The following is a 15353-nucleotide window of genomic DNA, read 5'->3' as shown; positions in this document are numbered from 1 at the left end:
GTCAAAGTTCAATCAATGACGTCACTTCCATAAAATGATATAAGCTTCGACACTTAAGTCGAACTTTTCCGATTTTCGGTACGTGTTTCGAGAGGGCGGTACCAGTGTGTAGAAGGCGCCGTTTGAACCGTGACTCGCGTGTTTTTGTGATGTTTCCCTCGTTTGGGTTATTTTCTGCTGCAGCATGTCCGTTGTTCAAATATGGATTTTGTAAGCGGCCTTATTGTTTGTTCAAACATACCCCAGAAGATGCGCTCGGTGCCTCGAACAAACTACCGAGAAGTGATTTTACAGGTCAGTTTTGCTCGTCAACTAATTTGTGTGTGACTTGTATTGTACTGTACCGTTATCATAGTTTAGAGTTATGTTTGAAGTTGAAGTTAACGCCTTTACATTTTGAATGAAATTTGATATTCAGATTGCAGTGGCGGCTCGAGGTAACATTTAAGACGGCCGGTTTTCTGTTTATTTTATTTTGTATATTTATTTCAAAGGTAACTGACAACTAGTGCTATAACAAACTATTACCAGCAGGGTGTGCTCAAGCACCAGTCAACGATGCTTGAGTTGTGCATACACTCTGTGTGTGTGTGTGTGTGTGTGTGTGTGTGTGTGTGTGTGTGTGTGTGTGTGTGTGTGTGTGTGTGTGTGTCGGGGGGATTGTTTCCCTGTGTATTAAATATATATATATATATATATATACAAACTAGTATCCTTCATTTATCAACAATCAATGCTATAAATTCATAACTGACTCAAACTTTAGAAAGGAGTGATATTTAGGTCTCCAGTGACCTCGCTCTCCCCTGCTTCCCTTATCCCGTGCGTCCGTTGAGTTGAAAGGTTTTGACCAGCTATTTGAATTTAAACACAATTACTCTGAGGGCTAGACCACCACCCAGAGATTTATTAAACAGAATTTAAATGTCACAGAATTTGAGTTTTACAGAATGAGTGAGATAAACAAAACCATACCCAGACGTTCTGAGGGTCCCAGGACCTGCAAGCTTCCAACCATCTATCTGGTGTTCCAGCAAGCTGACAGCAAGGAGGAACCCCGAACAGTGGGTTGGGCTTGTATATATACCCTATGCTAATACAAAGTTTTTATGCTAATCTTGGGCATTGTTCTTCATCTGAGTGGTCTTGATCCCTCTACTCTACTTCCTCTACTTCGTGGCATGGTCCTGCCCACATGCACTGTGAAGTCTTCTTTCTTCCTCTTTTCTCCTAAGGTGACACCTGTTCTTGGACTGATAGAGCTGAAACAACAAATCGAGTTAATTAATTTAAATCAATTATTAAAATAGTTGCCAACTAATTTAGTCATCGATAGTTGCTAAATAACTTTGTTTTACCGCAAACGTTTAGTTTCTTCCATATAATCAACCGAGCTTTGCTTTGAATCATGAACCAATGAAGGAGTGCTTCAAGCTGGTGCTTCATTGGTTTCATTTGTTTTATTTCCCTTTATCTTAATTTTTCCACACTAAAACCCTAAAGAGCATATGTCTGAGGAATATTTACCTTTTTTATGTTAAACTGACCTGTTATGGTCTTCTGAATCAGTTGATAGATGTATTTTATGCTAATGCGTTTTCAGTGTTAAAGTTAGCATTAAGCTGCTGGCATTTCAGCATGTTTGTGCATTTGTTTTCTGTATAATAATGGCTCAGCGTTTGTTGTCGTAAAGGAGTCAAATGTATTACAAATTATAATTTTTAATTTATTTTTATTTATATATTAATAATAGCAATAATAATAGTAGTAATAACTAATAATGCTACAATACAATTTTAGAGAAAGAAACATGAGTCACATGTGTCATTGTGAAATGACCACATAGTTTACAAGTTATACAGAGAATGTTGCACATACGTATGAGTCAGGCTACAGTTTTTGATTTAGGTTTTATGGTTAACTGGTTATGCTAATTGCTCATTTGCAGCAACAAAAATACCTCTTTTTACCATATATTTTACAACATTTATGTTTCAGTGTTGTTTTATGGCAACTGAGCACTTTGATAAAGCAATGCCATTTGAAATAATTATTTTTGTTCTTTATTATAAACTGTTTTATTATTTTATATTTCAACAGCCAAGGGACATTTAACAATTTGTTGATTTTCAAGTATTTTAAGTTTTCAAATAATGTTCTGTTGTTACATAAAGTGATGGAAGGAGAGAAAAATTGTTTCCCTGGCACATCTTCAAAAAATTCCCAGCTAATCCGATTAATCATGTCGAAACCCCATCAGATTCATCGATGATCCAAATATTTGTTTGTTGCAGCCATAACTGATAAGAAATTGTTTTGGGCAACAACAGCTAACTGTAGAACTATCAGCAAGTCACATCATGTGGCCCTACCACAAGAATATTTGCACATCTCAAAACTACAGAACCTTCTGACAAACAGGACTAATCATACCCAGGCATCAAGTTTAATCTTGGCATCCTGTTCCATATGCTGTTTGTAACATACAGATATTTATCATTATCACTTTACCGGGGCGTTGCTGGGCCGGTATAGTAGATTCACGTCGACGCTACCTGGCTATACCTGCCCGCTGTGCGTAAACAAATGACGTCATAGCGCACGCAGCCCAAGAACTGTCCGCAGAGGAAAAGATGAAAAGGCGAGAAGTGTGTTTTGGTCCCAATATGGATATTCCGGATGATTTTCTCATGGATAGTACGACAATGAACAGCAGCTAAAGCAGCCAGCTTGATGAGGACGCACTGCCGAATTTGAACAGCAGCGCGCGCGCCAGCCGACAAGACAGAAGTTAAGTGAGCCATCTTTTTATGTACGCGTTACGTGTTGTCTATCTCAGTAAAAAGTGATAATAATGCAAATAACATGCTGTTGTCGTGCGGTATGCATTTTCTGGGCGTGAACGTTGGGCCTCTGAAAATGCATACCGCCCTCCAAAAGCATGTTATTGTATTAATTCCTCCCCAGGGCCTCTTCGAAACAGGGACACATCACATTTACAACACTTTTTGAAAATGATTATATGAATAACATATCTTCATAACAGCTTGCTAAGAAACTAAACTAATATTTGAACAAATGCAAATCTTAAAATCAAAGCAACTATAATCATAAACATAACATACCTTTATTTTGGTTGACACAATACACAGTTCCACAGCATTTAAACATAACTCAAAAGCTATTTAGACGTTTGGATATCACATGATTAACCTTAGCTATTGATTACATGTTTAATGAGCACTAACATTTGTTAATCATCATGCGCATATGAATAAAGTATCTTTCTACAGCAAGAAGCTCTATTAAAATGTAAATGATCACTTCGAAACACTTGAACACAAATAACACAATACATCCTTAGCTCAATGAAGAATAAAAGAGAAAAAAGCACAGATTGTTAATGCATATCCCAAAACACATTTGACTAAAACAATATTTTTAGCTCAATAAAGAATAAAACAATAAGCTGATTCTAGAGAAAGAAGCACAAATGATTAATGCATATCTCAAAACACATTCAAATAAAACAATATATTCTTCAAAGGAAAACAAGGAGACTTGTTTTCCTTCCTTCCTATTCAGGAAAGCATAAGGAGAAAGAAGTTGGTAAGAAAGAATTGGGATAATCAGAGAGATGAAGAAAGTAGACAGGAGTACAAGGAGATGTGGCAAAAGATCAGGAAAAGGCATGCAATGACTTCCCAGAAAATGGGAGCTGGAAAGGATGTGCAGCAGGTTAGGGTGGTAATTGATGTGGTAATGTGCTGATGAGCAAACAGTGTGCTGAGAAGGCAGAGCGAATATTGAGGACCTGATGAATGAACAAGCCAACACAGTCATGCAGAGTACAAATCAAATTTCCATACCGGATCAATCAAGGCCTGGCTTAACAATGATCAGTGCTATTGCCCAACATTTGAAGAAAATGCTGGATGATGTGGAGAGAGTAAATCAGAAGTGCAAGAGATTAGAAAGGATGAAGAGTGGAAAGGCAGTCAGTCCAGATGACATTCCAGTGGAAGCATGGAAATGTTTAGGAGAGATAGCAGTGGAGTGTCTAACTAGATTGTTTAATAAAATCTTGGAAAGTGAGAGGATGCATGAGGAGTAGAGACTAAGTGTGTTGGTTCCTATTTTTAAGAACAAAGTTGATATGCAGAGCTGCAGAAACTATAGAGGCATTAAGCTCATATTCGATGGCGTCTGGCTGCTGATCAACTCTATGCGAAGATGCGTGAGGCATATGGTGGTCGCACCAGATACTGACTGGTTTTCTGACCCCCTCCCCCCCAAAGCAAAACTGAACATTTAAATGGTCTTCTATTTATTTAAGTGGATTATCTCTGTAAAGAAGCGCTCACTACTCACTAACACAGATTTAGACAGATGTGTGAACAATATTTGAGCGAAATAGGTCTTTTATGTATATGGATGATTCTTAGACCACGGGCACTTATGTCCTTTGATCATATTGTATGAAAAACAGAAAAAAGAGGAAATTTCACACTTTTATAGTTATCTTTACAATGAAAGTGTGTTAAGAAATTTGTTCTAGTAATCTATGATGACTCTTTCACCTTTTTTCAGCATCATTATATGCAAATATTGCCGTTTTGTGCTTGTCCCACACCCAGACTTTTGATCTTAAATGATAAAAATGAATGGTAAAGAAACGTTTTTTTTCTAATGTTTTAAAATATCTCTGAATAAAATATCAGTAAAATAATCAAAACATAATTGGGGTATTCAGTGTCATACAACTGTTGTGATTTTTTTTTAAACAAAATGTAGTTGTCCCACACTATTGTTGTAATTTCCACCACAACACTGTAATGTCCCTTTAAACAGTTTGTATGAAAGATTGTTTGGGTAGTTTCTATGGAGATAAACAGTGACATCAGAGCACATGTATATAGTGCCAAATCACAACAAACAGTTGCCCCAAGGCGCTTTATATTGTAAGGCAATGGTGTGGTGGAAATTACATTTACAAGGCCAATAGTGCCCGTAGTTAAAGAATCACCCATATAGAAAATGTTTTAGATGTTTGAGCTCATGAAAAATGGGAACAAAAACAAAAGTGCTATGTTTATATTTTTGTTCAGTATATGTACCTCTTCGATGTTTTCCTTGTTGGCAGCAGAAGGCACCATGACTCATGATTATTTCCTTTGTGTGTGAAGGGGTGGATCAGTGTGTGATGCAAGAAGCCTGAACACACATCTCTCAATTCCGACCACCTAAGCTAGCAGGCAAATTTCAGTTTGGGTGTTTATTAAATCATATTTTTGAGGACTGTGTTGTGGTTCTCCTAACGATTTGCTTTAGTGTGGACATTAAAAATTATTAGCCACTTATTTTCTCAATCATGCATTAAGTGGACCTAAGGGATGAAGCTACCATGAGCTGCCAAGTGCTTATGGCGTTGGCATACAATAATGAATCCAATGAGAATTTCCATTAGTGTTTCCCCACACAACAGGCTGTTATTCCAGGCGTTTGTAACAAAATACGTCAAATAAAATGGACACAGCCCTCCACCCCAGCTACCAGATGCTGACACTGACCTATAGTCACGGTGAGAGGCTGAGACGCTCAGCTGTTGTCACTCAGTGACCACGCCCCCAAATTTACAGAACTTTGACTTAAAATATCTTAAACTAAGTTGGAAAAAAATTCACTTCATGTACTGTTGTCATGAAGGATGACACTATTGAAACCAAAAATCCAATGGCTGTCAGCATTGTTTGACCTTTTACTTTGGAGACAAATGTGGTATATTTTTCAATATGATTGGCGAATTTTTAAATATTTGTTTTTGAAAAAATGGTTGTCATGGCAGCTGTGGTGGAAATTAATGATGGCTCTATGTCAAAGTTTATTTTAAACATCTTTAGCTATATCTGTACCAAATGTGGTGCACTTTTTTTCTTTCTATCCTGCCTCACTAAAATTTTTATTTCTGCTGTGAAGTTGTCCATTTTAACATGCACTCCAATGGGAATGTGCTCTGTTTTGGTGTAAACCGCAAGCGGACAGTCAGGGAACTGAAACATTTTGCGGTTCTGGTAGGGCTTCATGTGAGGCCGTCGAAGTTTTCCGCTTGCTCGCTACATAGTAATGTGAGAACAAATACATTGATTAACATTAAAATTGTTTCCTGTGATACAAATTGTGTGCTGTTGGAAATGCCATTTTCAAGCAGCCATTCTGCCTGAAGTGTCAAATCACTGACCTGTTTGAAGTGAAGGGACCTCTGTCAAGTCTTTGCAGGATGATCTGGCATATCCTCTTGCCACCAAACAAATGTTCAAACTGGAAAATCCTTCTAGTGGTGTATCAGATTGTGTTCCAGTTTTACATGGTGGTTCTGGATGACTGATCTTTGTGTGCACTGCACTGATTTTGTAGAAAACGTATGCACTGATAAATCCAATGTAACTTAGTTGTTGGTGGTCTGAATAATGTACATTTATATCAAAATACCATAATTTTCCACAGTATTTATGTTGACAATTGCTGAGCATGTGCAGATCGGTCACCTGGAACTGCAAGCACATTATACTGGGTCACCTGTGAACAGATGTAAAATGAGGACTGTAAATATGGGTGATGTGAGACTGCATAGCTGTGCAAATAAGAACATAAATGCCTAAGAAGCTTATTTCCTGTACATGCAGTACACAGATGAACTAACTATATTCACATGCATATTAATAATACAATTTGGAAAATAATTTTTAAAAACAAGTGGGCGGCATAAAATACAAAAGACCAATTTGTATAGAAACTAGGTTACTTTTTATTCTTTTGACTAACTGGGGAAAGTGCCCTCTATTGACAAGTCACAACTGATTGATTATATTTTTTTGGGGAGGTCTGGGCGGCTTTGCTTGAGCTGCTGCCCCCGCGACCCGACTCCGGATAAAGCGGAAGACGATGGATGGATGGATGTTTGCCAGGGATTAATTGTAGTGCATATGTAATACAACTTATGTAAAATTTTCACTGTTGGGGCATGGATAGAACAGCCCCCCATTTATCAGTCTTCCTTTGCATATTCATACTAGAAACTACAGACAACTTGGCCCAACTCTTTATAAATAAATGCAGTCACCATATCAGCTGTACCTGAGTCTACTTTGATTTTTTTTTTTTTTTTACAGGTGTCCAAAATGGGTCTTCGTCTGCTGTCTGTGGAAGCTTCCAGGAGCTGGAGCGACTTGACAAAGAGATTGAAACTGTGAAGCATGAAGTGGAAGAAGAGCAGAAAAGACTGTCACTCTATCAGACAGAACAAACTGATAGCAAGAACACTGCACAGAAATACAGCACAACTTTAAAGTCTCCTAGAGTCTGTAAAAACGCAGAGGGTTTGTATAGCCAGCAGTCATGCACAAGTTTGAGTGAAACGGATTCTGGAGCAAGGAAGTATGTGGTTGACAATTCCAAACCAAGGACTGACTTAGAATATGATCCTCTGTCTAACTTCTCTGCTAATCTACGGTCTTACAGTTCATCTGGTAAAATGAAAAGTCGACAAAGCTTGAAAAGAACAAGGGATGTTGTGTGTGATGACAAAAACAAGCCACCTGCATGCCAGGCACGTCATCCTCAAACATCTCCAGACCTGCTCGATGATTCGAATGAAGATTGTGTCCTTATTATTGACATACCTCATTCACCTGATAAAAAGAGAGCGCAATTTGACAAGCCCCTGAACGCGATGGGAGAACTTAAGGACAAATCAGTAGAAATGCTGGCTGTGGATGACAAATTGCCTTCAAAACTTGCTGAAATAAATGGCAGTGTTGGACTTGATAAAAGTTTAACTGATGCCCTGAGATGGAAACCTCAAAAAGCTACTTGTGTTCAGCTTGAGGAAATGGTGGCAGTGAAAAATCCTGAACTTGGTGCAGGTGTTCCTGCCAGTAGAGACTCTCCAGAATTCAACCTGGTGATTGAAGAGGAAGGGTACACCCTTAATGTTGAAATGGCTCAGTGTGAGATCCTGTGTAGTGCAAAGAAAGTGAGTCCAGTGCAGCAGACTCTTGCACCAAATAAATCACCAGCTGTGAACTCATTGTGCTCGGGCACACAACACACTGTGCAAACTCTGAAAAAGGAGCAGTCTACTCTGAACACTGGTACTTCTAACTGGTCTACAGCACAGGATGCACAGTCAGGACTGGCGCTTCAGCAAGAATCAAGGAAATTGCAGAGTAAAAGTGCTGTTTTCCCCACAAAACCTCATGGCTGTGTGGCAGGAGCAGAATCTGGCAGCTGCTCAGCTGCATCTAGCATGGAACATTTGGCAGATGATGCAGGACTACTGGCTGCAGTATCAGAGGAGAAAGCAGAAAATGTTATTATAATTGACTCCAGCTCAGAGGAAGACCTGAATTGTCATGACTCTGACCTGGAGATGTCAGAAAGTGACACAATGGAAGAATGCTACAGGATCTTTATGGAGGCAAACGCTGAGAACAACAGTGCAGAGCAGGCCAACGTGTCAGTAAGTGTCCCTCAGGTATTCTGGCACTAACAGTCTTTAATGTGAGTAGCTTATTGTATGCCATTCTTAGGAGAGCACTGTGACTGTGGATCCTTGGGAGGAACGTGTGAAACCCCAGCCTTTGACGGCAAAGAAAAGGGTGGCTCATGAAGTCAAACACACAGAGGTAGGTACTGCACGCAGCACAGTGGGTTTGTGCAAAATAGCCAAGGCATAAAGTTGACCTGTTGGTAGATCTTTTCATGACTGTCAACCATTTATGACATTATGCTCCTGTGAAATGGCATATGTTCAACGTATTAGTATGGCTCAAGTGATGTGTGCAGATTTTTCACCTGCCAATGTATAGTCGAGGCAAGAGCCATGGATTTTGCCCATCTGACGCCGCTCTCTGCTGAAAGTGAAGCAAAATGAAAAAAATGCTTCATAAAAGTCTGGCTCAGCCCTTAGAGTTGTATAATAGAAATATAAGCTACAAATCAGTTTCTGCTGTAACAAACATGACAGAATAATTATAAAGTGACAAAAATCTCCTACATGCGTGTTATGTCACATGTAATAGGTCTGTCATTGCATGTACTTGCACGGCAATTAATTATTAAGCTTTATTTATTCAATTTCCACGATAAGGATTTAAATTGTTTCCAAAACAAGGGCGTGTTATGTGGACAACAATTTCGGTCAGGCTGTGATGAATCAGTCTGAAAGGATGCAACAGGTCAGAATAAGACTTTGTGTTTACTCTGTGTTGCTTCACATTCTGCTCATGATAAAAATAAATCCTGTTGAGCCATCAAGACAAAAGTATGTTAAATTACACTAACGCTAAGGTTACAGAGGAAGGGCTATGACATCGTTTCACAAAAGTTCTGCACATTCAGTGTCTTTGTGTTGATGTGACCGAACCAGACACAACCTGAGCATCATTTCAAAATATTTGTCCAAACGCAACCCAACCTGCCAGACCTGGATCGGGTATCCATGCTCTAGTTTGCAAGAACATGCAGTCATTTTGACAACTTCTGTCCCCCTCTGTCAAAAATGCACTGCAGATTCTGGACTGATGCTGTGTGTACCACAGATTAGCGTCTCTGGAATAGCCCCTGAATGGTTTAGGTCCTACCTTGAGGATAGAACATATCTTGTAGAATTGGTAACTGAGTCTCCAATAAAATGGCCTTAACCTGTGGTGTTCCTCGGGTCTATATTGGGACCCCTCCAGTTCAGTTTCTACATGCTCCCATTGTGTCAGCTAATTCGTAGCAATAATGTGTCCTACCACAATTATGGAGATGACACTCAGATTTACATGTCACTGACGGCAGTTGAACAGGAGCCTATGGAATCGCTCTGTAACTGCATGGAACAGATTAGTGTGTCGATGCAAAACAATTATCTTCTGCTGAAAAAGACAAGACTGAATGTATTGTTTTCCGTCCACAGAAACGGAGAATATATTAGAAGTCGTTTTGAGGCCTGCTCCTTGAATGCCAAAATGCAGGCCAGAAACTTAAGAGTTATAATAGACTGACTTGAATTTAAACATCCATGTTAACCAAATAACAGTCTTCTGCCATCTTAAAAACATTGCCAAAATTAAAAATATAGTTTCTAACCCTGATTTGGAGAGAGTGGTTGAATTTGTTTCTAGTAGACTAGATTACTGTAACGGCCTACTCACTGGCCTCTCTAGACGAGCTGTCTGTTATCTTCAGTGTATTCAAAATGCAGCTGCCCGAGTCCTGACTGGAGCCAGGAGGTATGACCATATGAGTCCAGTGCTCAGGTCTCTGCCCTGGCTTCCAGTGGCCCAGAGAATAGATTTTAAAATAGATCTGTTGGTATATAAATCGCTTTACGGTCTAGCACCAAAATACATTTCTGACACGTTAGTGTCCTATGAACCATCCCAGGCTTTGAGAACCTTGGGTAGTGGTTTTCTGTTGGTCCCCTGAGTTAGGACTAAACATGGTGAAGCTGCAATTCAGCATTATGCACCCAAGGTATGGAACAACCATGGAGCTACAGCTCCATGGGAACAACTTACCCGAGGATACGAGGAAGACCACCAGTCTGGCAGTTTTTAAAACTAGGCTTAAAACATTCCTGTTTAGCTTGGTATATGATCAGTCATTTTTATCTGTTTGTTGTTCTTTAATTCTATAGCTGTTTTTGCTTGTTTTAACCTTTTTAGCTACTGTTTTATTGTTTGTGGGGTACTATTTTTAAATGCTTTTTTGACAAGAAATGTGCCATACAAATAAACTTGCCTTGCCTATGTGAGAGAAATCAGTCCTTCTTTACTGCCGGATACGGTCCTGAATGTTACAGGCGGTCCACGGCGAATGCAAAAACGCTTTAAGCAGTCAACTTCAGTTTAAACGGATCTAAATCATCAGTATATGCTGCTTCCTGCTATTTTCAGCTGTTATATTGTAACCAAGATCCCACAAGTAAAGATGTGCAAATTGCTCTATGGTAGCCTAGTTTTTTTCCCATATGCTTTTAACTTTTCCAGGGAGCCACTGTTGCCATTGTGCTTGCTCAAGGAGTGGGTAAGGTTAGACCTTAGACTTGTGAAGTGCCTTGGGGCAGCTATGTTGTGATTTGGTGCTATATAAATAAATTGAGTTGAATTGAACTATTTTAATTCCAGTTGTAATGGTGATACTTGGAAAACCAAATATTTTCTAAGGTGGTACTTATTGTAAAACAGATTGAGAACCACTGACCTATAATACTAATGTGAACTTGGATATAGAACTAGAGTGCATTTGAGGCGATTAACTTTGTCAAAAACAGTCTAGCGCTGTTCCTTGACAAATGTAACTAGGGTTTTAATTTTGCTTTTTTTTTTTTTTAATAACCTGTTTCACCAGTTACTTGCCAGAAAAAGAACTCAGCCCCAGGTGCTGGTTCCCCTGTGTAGTCAGTCTGTTCAAGGATTGGCCCCTCAGCCCTCTGTCCCTACCAGGATCCAGCAAATACAGCAGAGTGCCTCCATGTACACCGCAGCTGTTAAGAGTGGACAGGCTGTTTCAGCTAGTCTTCAGAAGAAACAAGAGGCTCGGGCTGTGATAGCTCCTCAGTGTCAACCTTCAGTAAGCAAGCCCACTCCTCTAACAAAAGGTAAGCAATTAAGCACAGCAGTTTAATAACTAAGATTTAAAAAGTAAGCTTAAAAAATGCTTTGTTTACCCTCAACCTTTAGTTGGCTTGTTGGGCACATCATTCCACAGAAACTGTGCTCATTAAAGTGATTGTTGCTGTTTGTTTGCATAGAATTGGTACAGAATCGCCATTGGTGGTGATATTGGATTTAGGTGCACTTTGTTGATCACAGCATTTTGCTGAAGCAGAAAATCATTTTGGCTATTTCTTGTCTAGTGCTTTATTGGCAGAAAGTTTGCTGGGAAGACTGCGTTGTTGTTCATAATGGTGCAACAACATGATATTTTTCAACAATGAAATATGTGTAGGGCTGCTGTTTTATTGTGGTATATCACTTCTTGGTTAGACTATTCATAGCCATGGGATTGATTCCCCCCACTATTATGCTGATGACCTCCAGATGTACATGCCTGTCCTAAGTAGTTGTCACAGCGGGTGGTTAGAACTTTGCTGCGGGCGGGAACAGGCAATTAAACAAAAAACCTGCGGCATTGGAAGCGATAGGATGACAGTCAACAAAGGAGAATAGAATATGAAACTGTTGCTAAACTAAATGAAAACAGTGAAATAGGAGTGCTATTCCTGACCAGTGCATCAAAAGACATACAGGCCAGGGAAATGAAACAACCCCATGAATCTCTTTATAAATGGCCTAAATGATGTGTTTTCTCCTGCAGGAGGGGGAAGACACAAAATCAATGCATCTCTTATTGTGCGGGAATAAATTCTCATTTTCATGGGAGTGGACATATAAATCGTGGGAACATGCAGGAGTATAACATGTTGCGAGCGGTAATGGTCCAAAATTCAGAGCAGGCAGGAGTGGGATGACGAAAACGGTCCCACACAGTGCTCTGTGTGGGACCAGTACCACTTTTTAATTTTGTAACATTGCAGCGATTTAGACCCATTCTGTCTGTGCTGGATGTTCAGACATTGATGCTTTTGTATCCTCTTGAATACACACCTATAAAACATTTTCAGTCTTGCCCCATAAAAGGACAAGATGAATGTTGCTTATTCAATTTTGACTGAACCTTGAAAATTTAATTGTACCACCCTAGTGCAAACTTCTCTTGCTTTGCAGTTTGCCAGCATCCCATGCAATCGCAGGGCAATGACTTTCCTGAAGGCTGATGAGCAAACAGCAGGGAGTTGAGTTAACTTAGTGCATTGGAAAAAAATGGTTTACAATTATGCAGTCGAGTTAAAGTTGAGGGTTTAAAAGCAATGCTGAAGACTTAATTTTTGGCTTCCTATAGTCATGATGGATAACTTTGTTGTATTTACTTTTTTCCCTCCTTAATTGCCATCTTAAATGTTTTTGCTGTATTTTATAATGAAGCACATTTAAAGTGGTGTTCAATTAGAATTATGGGATTTTTAAAGTCTTATGTTGGATAACTAAGCCTCCTCCTCTCACACAAACACCAGAAACTGACATCACATATATTAACTTGATACTTGAAGAATTAACGTATGGTATTTCTATTGTGCATGAGTTTTTTGTTTGTGTTTTTTGTCTTGCACCCCTGTCTCTTGCACTGCAGCGTATGTCAACTACATACCTTTGGGAACTGCTGTGATTGGAGTTGGAAACAATGTGCACTTGATCCTTCCAGAAGGCGCCTTTCCTCTGCCTGCGACTTCAAGTTCTGCTTCTGTTGCGTCTGTGTTAAGTCCCATCAGTCAAGTGCACATGAACCCTGTCTCTTCAAAACAAACGCACTACCCACCTGCACTTTCCACAGTGCACAGATCCCACACGACACCACCTCTGATCATTCCTGCTCTGGCACGCAAGCCCGCTGTCTCTGTTGTGGCATTGGCACACTCGCAGCCAGCCCCGCCCACTGCCCCTCCTCAGGCACCCCAAACCGCTACTAAGGTAAGAATCAAAATATGATTTGCTTGTGCTTTAACTCAGTGGTGGATCTCTGGCTTCAGGGTGACTGGAAAACCTTTAAAAAAACAAACAAACAAAAAAAAAAAAATCGACATCAGATTTTCTGCAATCTGGAATACTAAATACGCTTGTCATCTTTTTATGCAAGTCTTATTTTTAATGCAGCAACATTAATCAGCCTTTGCGTATGAAACCCTTTCCTGTATTTTATCACACCTTTGGTCAGCTGCTCAATTGGGGAGGGGGTCCCCCCCCCCCAAAAAAAACACTGCAGCTACAGCCATGTCACTGAGTAGAGTTGATATCCACTTGTAATGAGACTGGGATTCTTAAGGAAGTTTTGAGTTTTATTTATTTGTTGCAGTTACAAAATAAGCAGAAAATGAAGCGGCAACAGAGTGAGGCGACTAAAGACAAAGTTCCCCGTGACATCAGACAGCGTTACGTGAACATGTTTACAGAAGAGTTCCTGAAAACTGCAACCTCTGTCAAGGATGCCTTTGAAAAGGTCAGCTTCATCACCTTTTCCTTTGTTTGTTTGTTCTGTACTGCACTCCTGCATGTTTGCAGATTATTAGTAGAAAGTGTATGGGGGGGTTGGGGGAGTCACATGCTGTGTACTCGCTTTTGAAAATGTACCTGCTTGAGTTTGCTTTCGGCTACATTTTTTTCTCTGGATTATAGACTGTTTTACAGCTCTTATTTTCTGTTGTCTGTCTGTTCATCAGGCTCTCACTGAAGAGAGGACGGTGTATAATCGCAGTATAAATAAACTTAAATACTTGAGTGCTGCAGTTAATGCATTGAAGAGGTTGAAGAGCCAAAGTGTGACTGCTGCTAAAGGTATACTGTACAAGAACAGGTATAAATCCATACTGTCACTGATCATGCTTGTGCACAAAACTTAGAACATGTCAACACTTGCACAGATGAAAGTGACATAAAAGGCGAAAGATCCAAAGGCTGTGTTCCGCTTAATGTGAAGAAGCTCAAGAGAAGCGGTGAGCACAAATTTCTTGTAGTTTATGATGATTAAATTCAATAACATGTTGTTTGCATCTTTCCTCCCCCATGCAGGTGACGTGGCACTGTTTGAGAGTTTAAAAGATTATATTTTGACTGAGGAAATGCTGATTGAGAACAACTATCCTCTGCAGCACCCAGAGAAACCTGCTGCTGCTGTTCTGTTTATTGATAATAAAGGAAACACTGATCGTGAGTATAAAAAAAAAAATCAATAAAAATTTGCTATAAAACATTACAGCTGATTGGAGACTATTTATAGTGTAATCACTAGAGGGCGCCCTTAATCTACCTGCTTTCAGTAAGCTTTATTTCCTGTTCACACTTTCACTGTGGTGATGTTTTATTTTTTGGGCATAAGCCCACAAGAGGATCTGCTGTCGATGTGGGGCGACATACTCTGTGAGCCAAACTGGGAAACACATCCGTAAGGAGGAGTGCAACTACCACTATGGCAAAGGAGTGGAGAACAGAGGTGAGACCACCTAGTTTTATGTTCCTGTAGCTATATAATCAATGTGATGATGCAAGTTGGACAGAACATTCTCATGTGTTGGACCTCTCAGTACCAGGTGGTGTGGAGACCCGCTACAGCTGCTGCCAGGGAGTCATGGGAACACCTGGATGTCAAGTCTTTAAAGTAACAAAGAATAGAAGCATGCAGTGATATTCTCTCCTGTGATCTTTTTTTTTTTTTTTTTTTTAATCAGTAATGAAACTTTTATCCTCCTGCTC

General features: G+C 39.6%; 1 protein-coding gene across 1 annotated transcript in view; it reads left to right on the top strand.

Annotated features, from left to right (window-relative positions):
- The first annotated feature begins 123 nt into the window (after positions 1–123).
- The window catches only part of LOC117510998 (RNA exonuclease 1 homolog), a 33037-nt gene continuing 17807 nt past the window's right edge, over positions 124–15353 (top strand). The window contains exons 1-11 of the mRNA XM_034170930.1: positions 124–294; positions 7170–8518; positions 8589–8684; positions 11398–11647; positions 13240–13577; positions 13960–14103; positions 14324–14438; positions 14525–14596; positions 14673–14810; positions 14980–15093; positions 15185–15258. Coding sequence (XP_034026821.1) covers positions 150–294; positions 7170–8518; positions 8589–8684; positions 11398–11647; positions 13240–13577; positions 13960–14103; positions 14324–14438; positions 14525–14596; positions 14673–14810; positions 14980–15093; positions 15185–15258 — 2835 coding nt within the window. The 5' untranslated portion in view covers positions 124–149. The remainder of the gene's footprint in view (positions 295–7169; positions 8519–8588; positions 8685–11397; positions 11648–13239; positions 13578–13959; positions 14104–14323; positions 14439–14524; positions 14597–14672; positions 14811–14979; positions 15094–15184; positions 15259–15353) is intronic.

The sequence above is a fragment of the Thalassophryne amazonica genome, chromosome 5 (genome assembly GCF_902500255.1).
Source record: "Thalassophryne amazonica chromosome 5, fThaAma1.1, whole genome shotgun sequence".
NCBI lineage: Eukaryota > Metazoa > Chordata > Actinopteri > Batrachoidiformes > Batrachoididae > Thalassophryne > Thalassophryne amazonica.
The sequence above is the reverse complement of the archived record's forward strand: the minus strand, read 5'-3'. Positions and strand labels throughout refer to the sequence as shown.